We start from the raw sequence: 20,646 nt of genomic DNA, 5'->3' as shown, positions 1-20,646 counted from the left end.
AAAGCGCGCGACGATAAGCTGGTTCTTTATTTTATGACGCCAACTTCGACGCTCGTTGCAATGGATGACCCTGACGACGACACATTGGCTCGAGATGCTGGGCTCAACTTCAGTGATTTAAGCACTGATGAACGTGACCTGCTGCTGAGGGCTCGCTCTGCCAGCGTCGTTGCGTACTACTATGACGGTGGCCTGCTTTGAAAGGCACTCGACATGACTTCAGTAAAGCCTGTTTCACATGCAAGCGAAAATGCTCACGAATCCTGCTGCTGCGCCGTAGAAATCTGTTTCGAACGGTGGTGGCGGCACTAGTGGCGGGAGCGGCAGCACCGCTTCCGAATGGCCCGCCTCGACACGTGACCAGTGGAGGACTAGTGCGGGAAAGCCTGCGCATAGGACGATGTTTATTTACTTGCTATATGTGGTACGGGCAACATGCCAAGAGAGCTTATCAACTAATTCTTAATTGCTAAGCGTAGGATATGTATTTATAAAACAAAAATTTGAGAGGCAGGAACAAAGCAGTGCTTATGTTGGTAGTCGCAAACTACCGAAACTGGCTGAAAGTCCCGTGTTTTTTGCCAGCAACATTACTACTTGCAGCAGCAAAAAACGCGCGGCGGCAATGCATGTGAAACGAAACCTAGCGAAAAGCTTTAAGCCTGTTTCACATGTAAGCGATTGAGTGAATGGACCGAACAGCGGCACTGCGATGCCAGGGTTAGCACAGAGTATAAAGTCTATTTCATTTCTAGTCTTGCCATTCTGGCTTCTCCACATCCACTTTCGACTTTCCCGCTTGCGAAGAAGGTATTCACTATCCGCATATTATTCTGTTCTGCAAACACTACAAATAACTCTCCCCTGCTATTCCTAGTGCCTATGCCATATTCCCCCCACTGATTTGTCTCCAGCCTGCTTCTTGCCTACCTTGGCATTGAAGTCGCCCATCAGTACAGTGTATTTTGTTTTGACTTTACCCATCGCCAATTCCACGTCTTCATAGAAGCTTTCGACTTGCTGGTCATCATGACTGGATGTAGGGGCGTAGACCTGTACGACCTTCAATTTGTACCTCTTATTAAGTTCCACAGCAAGACCTGCCACCCTCTCGTTAATGCTATAGAATTCCTGTATGTTACTAGCTATATCCTTATTAATCAGGAATCTGACTCCTAGTTCTCGTCTCTCTGCTAAGCCCTGGTAGCACAGGACGTGCCTGCTTTTTAGCACTGTAAATGCTTCTTTTGTCCTCCTAACTTCACTGAGCCCTATTATATCCGATTTACTGCCCTCTAATTCCTCCAATAGCACTGCTAGACTCGCCTCACTAGAAAACATTCTAGCGTTAAGCATTGCCAGGTTGAGATTCCACTGGCGGCCTGTTCCGACCCAGGTATTCTTAGCACCCTCTGCTGCGTCACAGGTCTGACCACCACCGTGGTCAGTTGCTTCGCAGCCGCTGGGGACTGAGGGCCGGGGTATGATTGTTGTATTCATATAGGAGGTTGTGGCCAAGTACTTCACCAGGGTGGCCAATCCTGCTCTGGTGAGGGAGTGCGTTACCGGTTCTAGTCACCAGGATCAGGCCGCACTCCAGGCCTGTTTATGCAATTTTATCAACATGCGTTTTTTTTTATCCGGTGGAGAATTGCACGGCACCGGGATTGGAACCACAGTCCTCTTGCACGCGAGGCGGATACTCTACCCCTATGCCACCGCTGCATCCCTTACGTCATACGTCAAGCATACGTCATATGTCAAGCATTAGGCGCGCTGAAATAGTCAAGAAATCTGCACTTGCTTTCGCGGAAGTTTCAGGTTCACAACTGTGGTGTGCATCGCGCCCAGCGGTTTCGCTAGCAGTGGCCGCTATAATTTAACTGTGCGTAAAATCAATGACCGACTCTATCGACGACAGTGCACTTTGCCATTATTTCTTTGGAGAGTGTCCTCCATAGTTTGGATGTGTAGCATGTCTAGATAAAAGCAACAGCTCATCATTTTTTTTTTTTTAGTTTCTGCATGCTAAAAAGTTTGGCTACAGCAGGCAATGCTGAAGTAAAAGGGCTTAAAGATAAGCATCGAAATTTAGTATTGTAGAAAGTTTCATGAAATAAGGTACAAGACAGAATTGTACTATTTACATAAGCACTGGGTTGTGTTTGAGTTCATTCGCAAAGGGCCTGTAAATATGGTACTGGTTTGGTGATGTCACTTCAACTCTTTTAACACCTACCAATACTTACAGCAGCCACTGCACCAGATGGGAATAAATTTTGACTGCGCATGTCATGTGGCCATGCTAATGTTGGCCATTTTTTACCGTGCCTTACGAAGCTAAATTATTTGAATGAACCGAAAGCCTTGTTTCATTTAGATGCATTGAAAACATTGTTGGCCAATAAATATTTTTATGCTTGATTGTGCTAACTCTAGCTTTTTTTAATTTGAAATAAAACCTCCAATATAGTTGGCCAATAGTTGGCTTAGGAACTGAAATGAGCTAAAGAAATGTGAATGTTCCATACAAGACACCATTGCATGGTCCGAAACATAGCATTGGGAAGTGCCTGTGACGTACCACTTTCGGCATGAGCAAATAAAGAAATGCATTGGGTATTTCCATTTGCTTTTGCATATCCTGCTTCTTTGTTCATTCGTGGCTAATTTATGCTCAAAATGGCCAAGTATAATTTCTCTAAATTTTTGCAGCTATACAGAAGCACTGACCTTCAGGAGGAGAAGAACCGGCTCTCAGCTGCCCTGGCTGGTGTAACCAACCAGGAACTCATTCAAGCAACCCTGGAATTTGCTCTTTCGGTGAGTGTAGCTGATGTTTTGTTATTACAGCAGACTAGCGAATGGACCCGTTGTCGACGGGATTTATGCAAACTTCAGAATGTTTTTTTTGTATCGGTGCATTTTAGGTAGAATCTCGCTGGTTTGCGGAGTAGACACAAGCCCATTAACCACTATCTGCTACCACACTACCCACTATCAATCACCACACTTCTTACTGGGCCACTGGCCAATAATCTTGCCTCTATGTGACGCTAGGGCCTCGTGGATGGCACTGCAATGCTGTCCCGGCTTTGGGTTTCTTGCTTCATGGTGCAACCAGAGACAAGAAGCAAAGGAGTCGGCAAAGAGAAGTGAAAAAGTTCGCAACAGAAGCAGCCGAGTGTGGAAGTCAGTTGCAGCATTACTTAGTGGCTGTAGGCAACGTGGAGCTTAATTAATGTTATACCCGCAAGCAGAAAGTGGGGCAACAATATGTTTTGACTGAGTGAATATTGTTTCTCACACTGTCCTTCGTTTGGTATGCACCAGAGGCAATGATTCCTAGCTATGACAACAGCTACAACAAGGTGACCTCTTTGGTGTTCACTGGAGACATTAATGTCCAACTATGAATACGGTGGTTACCAACCTTCATGAAAGACTACTTTGGTGTTTGTCTGGTAAGCTGTCTCCCTAGCCAGTAATGACTTTAAAAAAAGGAAAGGAAAGATGAAAAAAAAAGTAAAGATAAAGAAACACGTCATGCAGCACAGTCGCATCGTAAGTCTCATTATGCGCTAAGTAGGTATAGCCGAAGTCGCATTTAATGCAAACCATTTCTGTGTAGGCAGTCTAGGCCTAACTCGGTTCACTTCAGATCGAGACGTGTTGAGGAGTGTGCGTGAGGCATAGGTCTAATATGCATTGCATAATGGCTGGTTTCCTTCTCCACTATATAGCTGTGTTATGTGGTGAAACATAGTAAAAGTGGAAAGGGACTTCTTTCGTGGGACATAGTATGCATCCCTTAATTTACACGCACGCACTGTCTCTGGTTGCAGTATGAGCACTGAGGCATCCAATATCTGTACTGACCACCCTTCACAGCAGTTTCTGACGTAGCTATGGGGATTTGAGCACTTCTTTTGCCCACCTTGCATGCCCATACATGAGACAGTAATGGAGCATGGTACGCATTTCTTAATTATGCACGCCTGCACACGCAGTCTTCAGTGATGGTACAAGCACCAACATGTCTAATAACTGTACTGCCAGCCATTTAGAGTTGTTTCTAAATTTGCCGGTGGCCCAGAAAAAAATAAAGAGCAAATCCCCCCGCCCCGCCCGCAATTTTTCTCGGCGATCTCCCAAATTTTGATGTCCCCAGGTTGGCAGGTATGCAACAAACGACTGCCGAAGGATTGAAAAGCAGGCGAGTTGGAACCTATTCATTTTTGGACAACACACACGCAAGCGAATAACGAGAAGGAAGACGGGACAAGCGCTGGTGTCCTTCACCACTTGTCCTGTCTTCTTTCTCGTGTTTCGTTTGTGTGTGTGCTGCCCAAGAATGGACGCAATAGACATGTGCCTTGCATCTAATAAATTCAATGTGCATATGTATAAATGGATGCCATACTTCATACTTACATTGAAACATTTGCATTATTGTGTTGCATTTGCATATTCTTTGTGTAAACATGAAAGAAAGCTTCACTTACCACTGATTCCCATATACGCATGGTATCCTGAAACATTTTCCAGTGGAATCCCTATCCCTACTTATAGCCAAAATGACAGGCAATTTCAGGTGGTTTAATTTTTGTCAGCTGTGTGTCTGGCGATATGGACAAGGCAAAAGTGGAGAGACGATCGACAGACTGCCCATGTCATCTGTTTTCTCCCCCTTCTGGCCTTTCATGCCAGAGTTCTTTACATGCTCTCTCCTCTTCTGCACTCTGCAGGGGCGTCTGCGTCAGCAGGCGTTTGGTGTGTCGCGACACCACGTACTTGAACACACGAAGGTTGGACCCTCCCGCGTGTAGCCGTACGCAGCTTAGCCATGTCTGGGGAAAGGGGGATCCTGGGGGTTGAGCCGATGCGAGATGTTCGGACCTTTTAGGCCTCCCAGCAGAGGCAATACACCTCTTTGGCCTCTGCTTCACATAGACGGCACCCCCGGACTGACCCACCTGGGGGAAATCAGAAGTTGCCTCCTCTCTCTCTCTCTCTCTCTCTCTCTCTCTCTCTCTCTCTCTCTCTCTCCAACCTTAGTCTTTCTTTCACTTTCCACCTTTTCTGTATTCTCCTGGCTTCCCTTTACTTCCAATTTTTCCACGCAGCAAGCGTTAACCTTGTGTGGATAGCCAACCTAGGTTATTTCATATTTGGTTATAGTGATAACGTACAGCTGGCGTTTGCAGGACCTGTTTTTACAGTTCCTGTAGCGTCCCCTTGTAGGACTCCACGGTGGGTAGCTGGCGTTATTGCCGAAAACTACACATTCCTCTATGGATAGTTCCTTCCCTAACTCCCTGATCGCCCTCAGAAAAGAGGGCACACTGAAGTATTCCAGATTTTTGGTCGGCAAAAAGAATCCTTGCCCCGTTTCCATGTCATTCATTCTGAAAAACCAGATAAAGCAGTTAGAACAATTTTACACTTCCTTGTTTCCAAGTGGTTGACTGAAGTGTTCGGTCCAGGTTGTAAGGCGTCAAGGATGGCAAGCGGTGATCTCATTTTGGAGCTCCGCAATCAGTAGCAGTGTGAGAAATTGCCCAAACTAGTGTCATTTGGGGAAACGCAAGTAATTGTAACCCCGCACCAGCACGATGAACACAACCTGAGGCATTGTCTCGGACGATGACTTGCTGGAGCTCACTGAGGCCGAACTCTTGGAGGGCTTCAGTGAACATAATGTTATCAACGTCAAAAGAATTAAGATGAGGTGTGACAGCAAAGAAATGAAAACCAAGTACCTGATACTCACATTTGGCTCAAGTGTTCTGCCCAAGTCTACATATAGAGACTGAGTACATCAAGCTCCGTGTTGGGCCATATGTGCCAAATCCCCTCAGATGTTTCAAATGCCAACATTTCGGCCACAGTTCACAAAGCTGCCGTGGCCGCCAAACCTGTGTGAAATGCAGTGCCCATGAACATACCTCTGAATCCCCCTTTCCCCCACCCCCAGTGTAGGGTAGCAAACGCACTGCTGTTCTGGTTGACCTCCCTGCCTTTCCTATCCTTGTTTTCTCTCACTCTCTCTCTCTCTCTGAATCTTGCGAGAACATTCTCCACTGTGTAAATTGTGACAGGGAGCACGCCATGTGCTCACGGTCGTGCCCATCCTGGAAAAAAGAAAACAAAATTGTCACAATCAAAGTCAAAGAAAATATATCTTTCAAAGAGGCACGTAGGCGTATGTCATACCTGCCTAAGAGCAGCTTTGCCGATGTCATGCGTCAGGGGGCAGCATCACAACGGCCTCCGGTGGCTGTCCGGCCCACACACAGTGAGCCAGTGGTGACGCCAGTGCTCAGAAAAGCGCGTGTCCAGTGCCTCGCAAGAGGCGATGGACACAACAACCAACCAGACGACGCCACCAGCGCCTAAGGAGCGGTGAGCCTCTCTCGACCACTCCAAGAAAGACAAAACTCGCGTCACGGCGCCTCCGAAGGGCCTGTGAGCTAATCCTCCTCTCTTAAACACACAGCACACAACACATTTTCTATAATGGAGACACAAATACTACAACGGAATGTTAAAGGACTCGTTCACAACCTAGACGACATTACAGAACTTCTACATAAGCATCATCCAAAGTTGCTATGCATTCAAGAGACACATCTGAAACCCATACACACAAACTTTCTTCGTCAATACACAATCTATCGTAAATACCGCAACGAGGCATTAGCCTCGTTGCGGTATTGCGGTAATGCCTCGTTGCGGTATGAACACACTTCGTGCTTCGCTATCACTGGCCATTTTTTATTCCGTCTACGTGGACGACATTCAAATAGGCTTCAGATCCTGTAACCTCGCAGTATGCGACAGACAGGTAAAGCAGAGCTTGAACAAGGTGTTGAAGTAGGCAGATATAAATGGATTCAAAGTCAACCCCCATAAAAGTTCTTGTGTTCTTTTTACAAGAAAGAGAGGCCTGGTGCCAGTTCCATGTGTAGAATTGTGAGGAAAACAAATACCTGTTAACAAAGAGCATAAATTTCTTGGTATTATACTTGACTCCAGGCTTACTTTCATTCCATACATTGAATATCTTAAAGCAAAATGTCTAAATACAATGAACTTACTGAAAATTCTATCCCACACAACATGGGGTAGCGACAGAAAGTGTTTGATGAATCTTTATAAGAGCCTAATTTCAATCACGATTGGACTATGGTGCCATCGTATATAACTCAGCCGCTCCGAGCGTGCTAAAGATGCTCGACCCTGTCCACCATATAGGTATCTGCATAGCCACCGGCGCTTTTAGGACAAGTCCTATTGAAAGCTTATACGCAGAATCAAATGAGTGGTCACTGCATCTGCAGAGAACTTGCATAGGCCTCATATATTTTCTGAACATACACTCCGATCATCAACATCCATGTTTGAACACCCTTAGCGATGTGACGTGTGCTACAATTTTCCGTAATCGCCCCCTCTGTAAGGCAGCCTTTCTCACTGCATGTTAGGAAGCTTAGTGAAGAAAGGCATGTCCCACTCCTCAAGCATCGCTTAATGCATCCAACCAAGCTGTTACCTCCTTGGGAGTGGCAAGTGGTAGATTGTGACATGTCCTTCCTAGAAGTTACAAAGCACGCACCATAGGTCGAAATACGAATGAATTTCCTAGAACTTCAGTATTAGCACTAATGCACAGAGTTCTACATAGAGGCTTCGAAGTCAAATGCCGGGGTGTCCTATGCAGCCATCAGGCCATCCTTCTCGGAATCCACATGCACTATTGTCGGCTGGGAAGCATATCAAGAAATCAACACTCCAAAAAGCAGTTATATATATAGACTCCCTAAGTGTGGGGAAGGCCTTGATGTCATTCTGTAAGCACAAAAAATCCAGTAATTAATTAACTCTGTTCCGTCCTATGTAAAGCTTAATATCTAACCAGCATGTGATTATATGCTGGGTGCCTGGCCATAGAGGCATCGAGGGTAACGTTCTGGCGGACCAGATGGCCACATCAATTGCATCGCATGCTGTTAATCCTACCGCTGCAGTCCCTGTCACAGATCTAAAGCCCTTCTTACGAAGGAAACTGCAAAGCTAGTGGCAACGCTTGTGGGACGTGGAATCAAATAATAAGTTGTACGTAATAAAGCCACAATTTGGTTTCTGGCCTTCTGCAACAAAATCTCGCCGAACAGATGTCCTATTCTGTCGTCTCAGAATAGGACCCACATTTGGCACCCATAACTTTTTACTCACTGGAAATGATCCTCCAACCTGTGGTAGATGCGGCAAGAGGCTGACTGTCCTCAACGACCTCCTGGAGTGTCGGGAAGCCGAAACTGAGAGAAATATTTTCCCCTAGCATGCCGGCAGCACATCCCCCTTCATCCTGTAATGCTACTCACCCCAGAACCGTTCTTTGACACTAACGCAGTCCTAGGTTTCCTGAAAGATGTTGTGTTATATGTTATCAGCCCCATACATTCGTAGCACCTCCTCTCTTCAGAGGATGCCGCTGTGATGGTTGTTTCGTATAGCATATGCCTCTGTGCCCTTGTGTTTCGTGGGCTCTGGCAAGGCAGTAGTGCTCTAGGCAATTTTAGCATCTCGCATATTTTGTATAGTGCATCATTCTTTTGCAATGCATTTTAGTGTTCATAGTACACGTCATTAGTCATTGCCATGATTTTATCACGCGTAGATTTTGTGCAATTTACACCAACTCTTTTAGGCCCCTTTACAGCCACCTCACATGAACTTCACAGAACCCATCAGTCCATTACGAAAACATTAACTCTAGCATGGCGCTCTTTGGCCGTACCTGGCCCTTGCATCATTAAACATCAAACGTTTGTTTATTCCTCTTCTGCTCTGAAGTAAGGTTAAGAATTCAAGAGCCCCAAGATTCAAGCCATTCTGTTCAGCCATCCTTGTGGGCTATCCTCTGCATGCATAGTGCAGATGTTCTATACACTTAGAATAGTATACAGTGTGCAGAAAAAAACTGGTCCTGTCTTCTTCATACAGATAGCCAAATTATTTTGTCTTTCGATGTTATGATGTGCAGGATGAAGTAAAGTCGCAAGATGCTGTTTTTGTGATTATCTACTGTGCCCTCACGGCCGTGGGCAGGGACCTCACCTGGAGGTTCTTCGAGAACAACAAGGATGCTGTTAGGAAGCGCTATGGCTCTGGCTTCCTCATTGCGAGGCTTGTCAAGGTATGTCGGAGAACTTGGAACTCGCGCATGAGAGCAGTGCTGGGCATTTGTCCCATGAATGCAGAAACACAAACATGTATGTGGCAATACCCAACCTAGTTGTGCAAGACATAGAAAATATGTTAGAAGTTTTCATTCTGGTTGGGTTTCCATGTTTAATTTTGGTTTTCTCCTCATGAACATTGCTTCTGGGGTAGGACCCAGTTTCAGAAAAGTCACATGCATAGCTCTGGGAATGTTGAAATGAAAGGCCCGTTGGGCTCACAGCTGATGTGTGTGTGTTTGAACATGCGTGCTTAGATATCAGATTTACTTGTAATATGTATTGCTTAGGTTTACTTGTGCAACATCTCATAGTGTGCTTAGTGAATAGCCCCTGTCCACTTTTCTAGTAAGCTGATGCCAATGCTTTCTCAGTGTTTGCAGCCAGCGCATATAAATGTACTTGTGTACAGCCCCTGCTAACAGATTAGCAGAATTTCACACGCATCACTGCAGCATTTCTTTATGTGTGGAGCCTTCCTTCCTTGTGCCAAGCTCTATTCTGGCTTCTTAGTGGGAGACGTGAAAGCAAGAAAAGATACAGCATTGTCCTGACAGTGCAGTTGCAGCTACTTATCCTACCTAAATCTGTCTGTTTGCTTTGCCTTTTGGTCAAGCTAAAAGGAGTGCCATTGGAAACCTTGCCACATGGTCTCACAGAGGCTTTGGTCCTGTGCACATATGCAGTCTATGCTCATTACAACGGATTCGCGTACAACAGACTCTCGGTTATACTAGACCATATTTCAGCCTTAGTTTGTTCTACCTATTTTATGAATGCAACAAAGTTCTCTTTTAACGGACTGCGCTACAACAAACTATCGGCTACAGCGGCCGAAATTAGCGGCAATTTTTTAAAAAATGGGGTGTATGAAACATACTTTTGCCGTGTCGACACGAGCTGACAACTGACTTGGCGAGGGTCAGTCGGCGATCGCAACTCAATATCGCGCACGCGAGGGAGGATGGCGGGGTGGAAATGCGCAGTCTTCTTTTGCGCGAGGAACGAGAAGGGGGGGAGGGGGGGCGACAGAAAGGGGGTTCTACTCTGGCAGCTGCTGCTTATGGCGCGGCCACCTATCTGAAAAGCGATGTACAATGTGGACAGTGCCAGTGCCCCTGTGCCAGTAGCTTCATATGCGCTGTGCTTTCGACGTTTAGTTCACGTTGAAGCGGGGGACAGCACGAAAGTCAATTCGCTCGCTGTTGCTACTGTGTTTATGTTGCTTAATTAGCTATCGCAATCGATGCTTCACCTTTCGGGCGAAACTGACTTTTTTGTTTGTTTTTACTTTGGATGTTCGTCATTCACTCTTTGCAATAAAGTTCTTAGACATCGCGACGAAAGTTTCAGAAGTGAGGCATTTCGGATATTACGGACGTCAGATAAAACGGACGTTTTTTGTCGGATTGTAAGGGTCCATTATAACGAGTCACCTGTACGTGTACTTTATGCATGCAAGTGTGCTGCAAGCTTTTAATAGGCAATAACCCATACGCGCTGCCATTCCCTGCTGTAGGCGGCGCGAAGTGAGCGCCATGTTTCGCTCTGGTGACATTATATTCCAGTGTCTCCCACCACCTCAATTTTGTTTTGGTTTCCCGACCAGCAAATCTCGCGGGCCTTCACACGACACCATTCACAGCTATCATCACCAGCCCTGTTGTGATAAGCATCTATTTCTGGCAGCTTGTGCATGTGTAGCATAGCGCTGTTGGAACTTGTGATTGTACTGCACACTTATAATAGGCAGTAGCCCAAACGCGCTGCGATTTTGTATTGCAGGCGGCGCGACAGGCAGAGCACGATTCTTCACTTCTGTTGGGGGGTGCAGGGGGCACTCCATCACTCAGTACTCCATAATGGTGTAGGGAGTGCAGGAGGAAATATTGGTGGAGTCAGCCTCCTTCCCCCCTCCCTCTTGCGTTTTCAGACCTTTCCCTGCAAGTTGTAGATCCTATTTAAGCTGTGACAAAAAGCATGTTGATCACGATTGTTATACTACACATTCAAATCTGTGATCCAGTGATTGATCTGTAAGCACTATTTATTTGTCAGTATTTTAAATCACTATGTGTGAATTGTATTTTTCAGTGTATCACTGAAAATTTTGCAACTGAAGAAAAAGCTTTGGAGATAGAGGTAAGTGTAAAAATGTTCACATCTCATGATTTCCTGCAGTGCAGTTGCTGTAGTCTTCCTGCCACTTTAATAATGCATTTATTCTTTGTGGATATTTTAGTTTTGAGTCAAAAGATTTTCTTTGTGCTTCCTTGTCCATGAACATTGCCACTTTAGTGGGTACAGATAAATTTTAGTGCTATGAATAGAGAGTTGCGAAGTTGGAAAGTGTTTTATTGACTGGCAAGTGCCCCTTTTGTAATTGTTCAGTATGGGCCACCGAATGCTTGACCAGAGATGACGTAAGACCCTTTGTTAGGGCTCCTTTTGTGTTTAAATAACTGAAATTCTCAAGCGATAATTCTCATCCTAAACTTGAAGGGCTTTGGATTGTCAAGGTGGCATGGGAGACTTACCACATGGTCTTACAGGGGCCTTGGTGCTGTGCACAATGTAGCAGGTACATTGTACATGTTACTGCAAGTCAGATTTTGTCCTTCCTGCATTTTCACAGCTTCTCCTTTCTTTTTGCACATTCATGATTTGCTGGGAATGGCAGCAGTGCAAAGCAATGTCTGTGTGTTTGGCTCGTTTAGAATAGAGCAAATAATTGTCACCAAACGTGTTTAGCTCAAGCCCTGGCATGAACCTGTGGCTGTGAAGTGCACATAGAACTTAGTGCTGAGATAATGTACAAGAACTTGGGCTATGTGGAGATGAATCTACTGCACTTGCATGGAGTTCATATGCAAGCTTAAAGTGGCCTTTTAGGCTTTTAACATACACACGATGAACAGGGGAGCCTGAAATGAGCCCCGCTGTGTATGTAGGCATAATTACAATTCTTTAATGTTGGACATCCCTGCATTTGTAATTTATAAAACGCTCTTTCAGTTGCTATTCTGTTTTACAAGCAAGAGTGAAACTGCCTCAACCAACTGCGCTAGAGTAAAATCAGCTCTGCTGCAGTTACTGTTTTTCCACGGAGTAGAGTTTCAGTTTCAGTTTATTATTCGTTTATAACATTTGGTTACAAGAAATAGTATACAGACAAGGGTCCCAAAGTTGGAGACTGCACCGGGACCCTTGGATTAGAAGTTATATAAAAAATAAAGCGGAATACAGAGCAGAGAAACAGAATATGGAATAAGCAAAATATAAGCAAGTAACTGAGTGATGACACACATAAAAAACAAATGGAAGAGGAAAGATGCACAATCATTGCTAATTACACAGCTACTACTTAGCAAAATAACATTATAGGAAACTAATCAGACAGCAAATAATTATTGAGTTCATATTTAAACAAGGTAGATGACAACTTAATGGAATATAGTTGACTGTTCCGAAGTTTAAGCATGCAAAAAGAGGAAGCCATTTTTCTGTAATTAGTATGACATAAAGGCAACAGGAAATTTTCTTGTGCTGCAAACCTTGTGTTATTAGGATTAAAAAGAAGATCAGAACTAACAAAGTTGCAAGAAACTTGTTGAGTTAGTAATTTGAAAAATCAGTCACTTGAATAATGCGGTTTGGATGTAGTTGTGAAGAGGCATTAGAGAGAAAATGGCTTCGCGTTGTAATATGGATATCCCGATTTTGAATGTGCTGATATGACTATGAATGAAAGTGAAGCATAACGATAATAATGCTTCTTTGGAAAAAAATGCACGTGATTTGAGTAGGGCTCTAATGCCAAATGCTGCTTTTTGTTTGATGTGTGCAATGTGGTTATGGGGGTCTAATTTGATGTCGAGGAAAGAAACACAAGTGGAGGCAGGAATGTCATGACCATTGAGGATTATGGCCAGAGAGCAAGGTAAATGTCTCTGTGATGACTTAAATATCATGAATTGCATGTTCGTAGGGTTTATAATTAGAAAATTGGCGTTACACCAATCAGTAATTCTATACAGATCACTGTTTAGTTTCAAAGTTAGTGAAAGTAATGATTTATCTGAGAGGGCAACAGTCGTATCGTCTGCGTATAATATAGGTAGTGTATAGCTTTTTTTTAGACTGCTAGGGGAATATACCGGTTTTGAACATAAGGTTAATTAAATTACTGAGAGCATCAGAAATAGTCAGAGCAGCAAGCTTTAAATGAAATATGGAAATTCCGTCAAGACCAGGACTTGTGTTCTTTAAGTTCTAAATTTCAATAAGGACTTCTTCAGATGTTACAGGAAACAAAAAGAAACATTGGTCGCATCGGCTCATATGATAAACAGAAGGAACCCATGAGTAGTATTATAAATTTCATAAGATTACTGGACGCATGACCAACACCATACCTGCCAACCCTTCCGATTCGCCCGGGAAACTCCCGATTTCGACTGAACTTTCAAATTGTATGATCACTGTCTTATATCTCCTGAAAAGTGGTCTCTGTTCGCGCAATAATGGTTTTTGCAAAACCGGCACTGCAGAATCTACAGCCATGTCGTAATCGTCAGCATAACCAACAACGGCAGCACTAGCACCATCGGTATCATCGACTAAGCAGCCGACTACAGTGCCTAGTAAACCGACCAAAGCCAGAGCCAATGTAGTTCTTGCATTTCATGCATGCCTTACTCCATGGTGCAACTTGTTGCTGCTGCTCATGCTGCTGCTTGTGTGTATAATTAGTGTTGGCTAGGCCTTCTTTGTGCGGTGCACCATGTAAAGTTAGAATTCTCATCTGCTTGATGCCGTGGCGCTGTCAAAGCCCCAGGAAAGGTATTTGCAGAAGTTCTTGCGAACTTATGCTTCTGAATTTCCGTGCTTTTTGACATCAAGAAAAGAAGAAAATTTTTCATTTTGTACAACGTTTGGATGCGACGTCATCGTGTCTCACGGTGTCAGCGGCGACTTGAAACTTGCACACTTCCACAGTGAAGCATCAAAACTATGTTCACACCTCTGAGCAGCAAGGCAAAAAATTGAACTTTCTCCGGAACAAGTGCGACGACAGTGTCGTACTTGTGGAGTGCCTGTTTACAGGATTCGTCGTCGAACACAACCTACCCCTTAGTGTCAGCGACTACGTTGGGGGCCCTCTTCTACGGAAAATATTTCCGAAATGCGACGAGGTGAAGCGCTATGGATGTGGATGCAACTCTGAAACGCAACTATGAAGAATGCGAAGGTGGCCAACCTGAAATTTACTTCACAGGCAGCGCTCTCGAGTCTTCATTTCTTTATTAAGAGTTTCCCTCAGCTGCTGCCCCGAGATTCCAATGAATCTGCTGAAGACGCTTTAGATACTCTCGAAGCTGAGTTTGCCACACTACAGTCATACAGTCTTCCAGAGGATATTCTGAATGAAGAAAGGTGGGACATGCAGTGGTCTATGGTTGGAAAAATGAAAAACACTGATGGAAAGCATGTTTCACCGAGTTGCTAAGGCGATGCTAGATTTACTCGTGATATCGCATAGTAATGCAGAGTGTGAGAGGATTTTTAACACGGCACGAAAAACTAGGACTGAGTTCTGCTTATCGATGTGCAACACAACCCTCCAACACCTGCTGGTGAAGGGCCATCAGTCTCGACCATGTTTTGAGCAAAGCTGCACCGCCAAATTTTTGAAGTGAGCAAAGTCTACGACTGCAAGGTCTTGCAAAAGGACTCGTCGAACACTGCCTGGAAGTTTGAGCAAACCCCGCCCCCCAGTCCCACCGGAAGTTGAAACAGTGATCCAACCCCCCCCCCCCATTTGCGCGAAATAAAATGTCTCCCGATTTTTGAACTCCCCGGGTTGGCATGTATGCAACGCTAGGCGGGTCATTGATAGTTACATTATTGTAAATTACTTTTTCCATGGAACTGCCAGAATGTGGTACATTCAAAAACTCGTTGATAAGTTGCCATTGTTTTTTGAATGAAACTTATTTTTCATGAATTCATTTTTGTAATATTGCTTTTTTTATTTTTTCAATAAATTATCAAGATGTTGCAATATTTCTTATAGCGTAATGCTAAATTAACATTGAAAAGCTGTTTTTTTAGTTTTCCTATACATGTTTTCTTTTTTCCTCGTGCTTACAAGTAGCCCATTAGTGATCCAAGGATTGTGCGGAAATTAAAGTTCTTTTTGCCCTTGACAGCGTTAGGATGAACAGCTTTTAAAAATAAAAAAGAAAATAACTGAAGTGCTTCTACTGGATTTGGTTTGGTAGCTATAACTGTCCAGCCAATTTTGTCAATTGCATTAACAAAATTTATCTTATGAAGACGAGACATAAAATAACAGGGATCTGACCTAGGAGAGTTAGATTCGAAAGTGACGAATACAGGGCAATGATCTGATATGTCTGTGTTAATTACACCAGACTCTGGTGAAGGCAAAATATTAGTGAGGGCATGGTCTAAGAGGGAGCCGCATCCTTGAGTGGAAAACCTGGTTGCCAAAGTTAGTAATTGCTCAAGCCCAAAGCCAGTAAAACAGTTCGTGTAAGCGCATACAGTACTATTGTCGACATCAAGCATGCTAATATTTATATCACCTACAATTAGGACAGGCTTGTTTTCACTAGTAATTGTTTGAAGAACTAAGCTGACGAAGGAAATCAGGTATGGAAGCAGATGGAGAATGGTAAATACAGCCATAATAATTCCTCCACAATAATTTAAAAAATACATGGCATCGGTTTTAATCCAAACAGTTTCGCAGTGAAATAGATCTAGGGAAAGGTCCAGTCTACATTTATATTTAATGTGGGGTGCGACGAAAAATAAATGAAAGGCATTGAGGCATGCAGACAAAGTTAAGGAGAGACAAAGTTGGCCTCATCACCGTTGTCTGGTATTGAGGTGCTGCTGAGATGAGGTCATGCTTGAGACAGGAAATGCCGAATTCAAATCCTTTGTTGCTCTTTTTGAGCTGCTTTGTAATGTTTATTTTGCAAAGATGCATTTAACAGCACAACTCATGACTTCTGAATAAGCTCGTCTCATAGCCATCAGACCTTTATGTACCGTCGTAACAAGTGCAAAATATAACAGCCATTTGAAAAAGTTGCAGGAAAGGACAGGCAGTCTTTTGAGCAAAATCCTAAGCTCCTCGCCAAGTGATATTGTTGCCGTGTCCATGGCAAGATTGTCTGTCAATTCAGTAAACTTGTTCATCACAGGCAGAAAGTACTATGTCTGGAATAGAACCAGAGTAGTAATAATTATACTATTATAGCTATAACTATAGTTGGGTGTAACTATAACTATAGCTATAACTAACTATAACTATAGATGGGTGTAACGTTAACGGATAGGAAAAGAGCAGATTGGGTTAGGGAACAAACACGAGTTAATGACATCTTAGTTGGAATCAAGAAAAAGAAATGAGCATGGGCAGGACATGTAATGAGGAGGGAAGATAACTGATGGTCATTAAAGGGACCCTGAAACGATTTTGGCGATTTTCTACAAACGTACTGAGTCGTTAGAGTAGGTTCTTCTGATCATTAATTGATGCATCTAAGTGCTCTGCGTAAAGCGTGTAATTTATTATAAGGTTTTAAAAATACACATCGCTGCCGATCGCAGCGCACTGCTCGGCGGAATTTTAAGCCGCCCCTACCCATATGATGCAAATAACCCATATTACGTCACATGGGCGAGCTATCTGATTGGCTGACCAGGGCACGTGGTCGATAATTTTTCCAACTTTATGGTGAACAAATGATGCTCGTAATAGTTGGAATGTTAGTTACTTTGTTTTTGCAAAAAGAAAATAACTTAAAGAGAATACACAAGAATAGTTTTTTAGTACACTTCAGCACTTCCGGCACACAGCAAGTGTCGTCTGCTTGTGTTACAACGTACTCCATTTTGACGAGAGCTCCGCGGTCAGAGTCGGTCTCAGTCTTTTCGCGAGCACTATGATTCGACTTTGTTGCCTTGTGGACTGCAAACCTAGCGACCTGCAAGCCGCGAGTCCAGTATTAGGGCAAACGCAAGCGCAAGGGGACAGGGTCTGGTCGCTTGACTGTGCCGGGATGAGCCACGAGATGAGCAGAAGGGCAAATGTGAACGGTCTGCGCGGTGCCGCCACCTGGTGGCACAGAGCTCAACCATACACAGTAGCAGCAACGAAGTGTATTCTTTGCTGCTGGTGTGTACTTTTCGCGGGAGTGTAATCATCAACACGTTGATTTATAAATGTTTAAAATGCTTTACACTTGGTTAGAGCAATATTAGCGCTTTGTTTGACTGGTTAAGCGCTGCGCCAGGAAGTGTCTGGACCGTGCAGACCGATCAGGCTGCTCACGTACGTCTACGCTAAAGTTCCTTCATCAGCTTGAGTTTATGCCTCCAGTCATTTGCCGAAATGACCAGCTTGCCTGTTTTTAGCGGAGTACCGGACACGTTCGGCGCTACGACAGAATGCTCGCAACGCACGCTGCTTCGATAGCTCTCGGTCGACGGCCAAGCGGCTAGCGGAGAGGTCTCGCGCGGGAGGGGGCGTGCTCCTAAACAACCGGAAGTGAGCGATGTGACGTCGCATCGTGCCGCTGAACCAGTGAAGGCGGAGCTTAGCGCCGCTCGCTCGGCGAGCGAGTTGAGGAGGAAAAGCATAGCTAGGGAGGAGGGTAACTTCTAATCGCTTGCAGCTCCATTAATACGTAACGCTTCACTTAAATTGTGGTGCGAATGTTCTACTTAAGCTGTACCCTACGCGCCTACAAAATTTGTCCGAACCGTTTCAGGGGCCCTTTAAGGGTTACGGACTAGATTCCAAGGGAAGGGAAGCGTAGCAGGGCGCGGCAGAAAGTTAGGTGGGTGGATGAGATAAGGAGTTTGCAGGGACGTCATGGCCACAATTAGTACATGACCGGGGTAGTTGGAGAAGTATGGGAGAGGCCTTTGCTCTGCAGTGGGCGTAACCAGGCTGATGAGGAGGATGAGGATAGTTGCATTTGTTATATTAATTAAGACAGCAACAGTATTATAGAAGTAAATTTCCTGTTGTGGCACAGCTTCAAATTGGTTTTACGAATTGCAGAAGACATGCCATATGTTTTTTTAAATGCAGCTCGCTGTTAAAAATGCAATGTTTATAACAGTGCTGCAGTTCGACAATAGGGTTCTTATACCTTAAATTTGTTTGTATTTTGCATGTATCTCATATAGGTAGTATTGTGCAATTGTTTCTATCAGTTGGGGCTATGTCTGTAAAAACCATCAAGTTAACAAATGTATTTCCACTTCCAATGCTAGTTTTTTGTGGCCGGGTTTGGCTGTGTCAGAGGTTTTTGTACTTGAGGCTGGCATCCGTATCTGAATATACTTTGAAGCATCAAAAATACCACAGACTGACCACGGACATACCTGGTGCAAATTCTAACAAGTCTTAATGCCACTGCAGTTGTTCTTTAGCCAGAACTACTTTCCTGGTGTGGAGCGTGTCGTCCAGCAGTCTTTGGAGAACATCAGGCTGAATGCAGCATGGATTGCAAGGGATTCTGAGAGTGTCCGACAGTTTCTACAGAAGGCAGCATCTTCATCGCCATAAAGCTTCGAGAAGCAGCCTTGTTTGAGTTTGTTCCTTTGTTCCATCATGAATGAGAACTTATTAAAAGGTGTGTGCTAATATGTTTTCTGAAATTTAGTTTAACTAGTGTGATTTAGGCGTGACTTCTTTTGTGGTTGTGTTTTATTTAGCAGAAATGCGGAAGTGCTGAATGGATTCAGTACTTAATCACAACATGGATGAAAGTTTTGTGTGTGTGTGTGTGTGTGTGTGTGTGTGTGTGTGTGTGTGTGTGTGTGTGTGTGTGTGTGTGTGTGATCTTTTATCCATTTTTTATGCTTTGTATGATGGTATGCAGATCTCAATTGTGTAATTATGCACTTCCAATGAAATTATGTATTAATATAATGAAGTCTCATCCTCCAAATCTGGTATTCATTTTCGACTTCACCATATGTGCCATTAACTGGTCACAATTAATTGTGACCGTTTAGAACAGTTAGGCATCACCTGAAGTATAAAGGGAGTACACTAGCTGGAACAGGCCTCTCATACTTAAGCACAGAGTGCTGTTGATAAAGTTTAATTTGGTTGTTGTTTCTTCCCTTTCTTTTTTGTGCAAATGTATGTTCAAGAGGCATTGAGAAAACAGGGTGTCTACCAATCGGGAAAACCGGGAAAACCGGGAATTCTCAGGGAATTTGAACAGTCTGGAAAAACTCAGGGAAAACTCAGGGAATTTGTTCTTCTATCAGGGAAAGTTAGCTGTAACTTTATTGAAAGGGAACGAAAGTCGTGTTAATGCTGGCCCCAGTAACAGAGGAATCGCAACGAATCGTCATTGACGCCGTGTCATCGGCACGATGTATTGCTAGAGTAGTTAACGACCGATTTTCTAGACGCCCGATTTTTCGGACATGCCCGATAATTTGCACGGTTTTGCGGCACCACCACGTACTCCATATAGTCAATGTATATTGCCCTGACTGCAGGTCTGAAATAGCATTAATCAAAGCCGCCACCGCCGCTATTTTGATTATCTCGCCGCCTCGAACCGGCACTCTCGCAGGCAGATCCGCTGGCAGCCGTAACCACCACCGCGGCAACGTTAGGCCTAGCTGCTTCTGTGTTCGCTATTAAGCTTCTTGCCGTGCGGTGCCGTGTTTTTCATTTAAAGAATTCGCCGCTATCACCAATGGCACCGACTCCGCCTTTGTAATCCTCGCGATTGGCTTTGAAACTCGCAGAGCACAGCGCGTTGCGTAATGCCAGTCTCCGAAAGTTAGCTTCGCATCAGTACATCAGTGTGAGGCGGTGAAGCATACCAAGTGTGGGAAGGGGGCAATTGTCACGGGACACAGTATGTATTCCTTAATTACACATGCGTGCACCCCGTCTCCTGTCACAGTACAAGCCCTGATATGCCTGATAAGCGTACCGGCAGGCCTTCAGAGCTTTTTCAGACGTGCCTGTGGTAATTTAGCCCTTAAAGGCAGTTAAAGACATGCATTAATTTTTTTTAGACTGCCCGTTTTTTTTTTCGATTTTTTTTTTTGCGGCCCCTCGGAAGTCCGAAAAATCAAATGTTGACTGTACAACTGACCAAGAGGATGCTTCAGATGATCCATGTGGCGAAAGCGTGGTAGAAGGAGGATGAGAACAGAAAGGACCGACGCACTGAGGAATTAACGGGAAAGGAAGGGTGCCGCCGCTTTTTTGAAGGAGCTTGAGCTAAAAAAACTAAGTATTGGCTGACGCTGAGACACAGGTGTCCCTCATCCAAACCAAAATAAATTGTTTAAGCAGTGAAACCCAACGCTGAGATGT

At 44.2% G+C, this 20,646-nt stretch overlaps 1 protein-coding gene across 1 annotated transcript in view; it reads left to right on the top strand.

The window, feature by feature from the left end:
- Nucleotides 1–18,963, top strand: part of Psa (puromycin-sensitive aminopeptidase) — a 55,289-nt gene extending 36,326 nt beyond the window's left edge. The window contains exons 18-21 of the mRNA XM_065430897.2: nt 2,716–2,823; nt 9,050–9,202; nt 11,340–11,387; nt 18,715–18,963. Coding sequence (XP_065286969.1) covers nt 2,716–2,823; nt 9,050–9,202; nt 11,340–11,387; nt 18,715–18,861 — 456 coding nt within the window. The 3' untranslated portion in view covers nt 18,862–18,963. The remainder of the gene's footprint in view (nt 1–2,715; nt 2,824–9,049; nt 9,203–11,339; nt 11,388–18,714) is intronic.
- The last annotated feature ends 1,683 nt before the right edge of the window (nt 18,964–20,646 follow it).

Source organism: Dermacentor albipictus, chromosome 1 (genome assembly GCF_038994185.2).
Source record: "Dermacentor albipictus isolate Rhodes 1998 colony chromosome 1, USDA_Dalb.pri_finalv2, whole genome shotgun sequence".
Lineage (NCBI taxonomy): Eukaryota > Metazoa > Arthropoda > Arachnida > Ixodida > Ixodidae > Dermacentor > Dermacentor albipictus.
The sequence above is the reverse complement of the archived record's forward strand: the minus strand, read 5'-3'. Positions and strand labels throughout refer to the sequence as shown.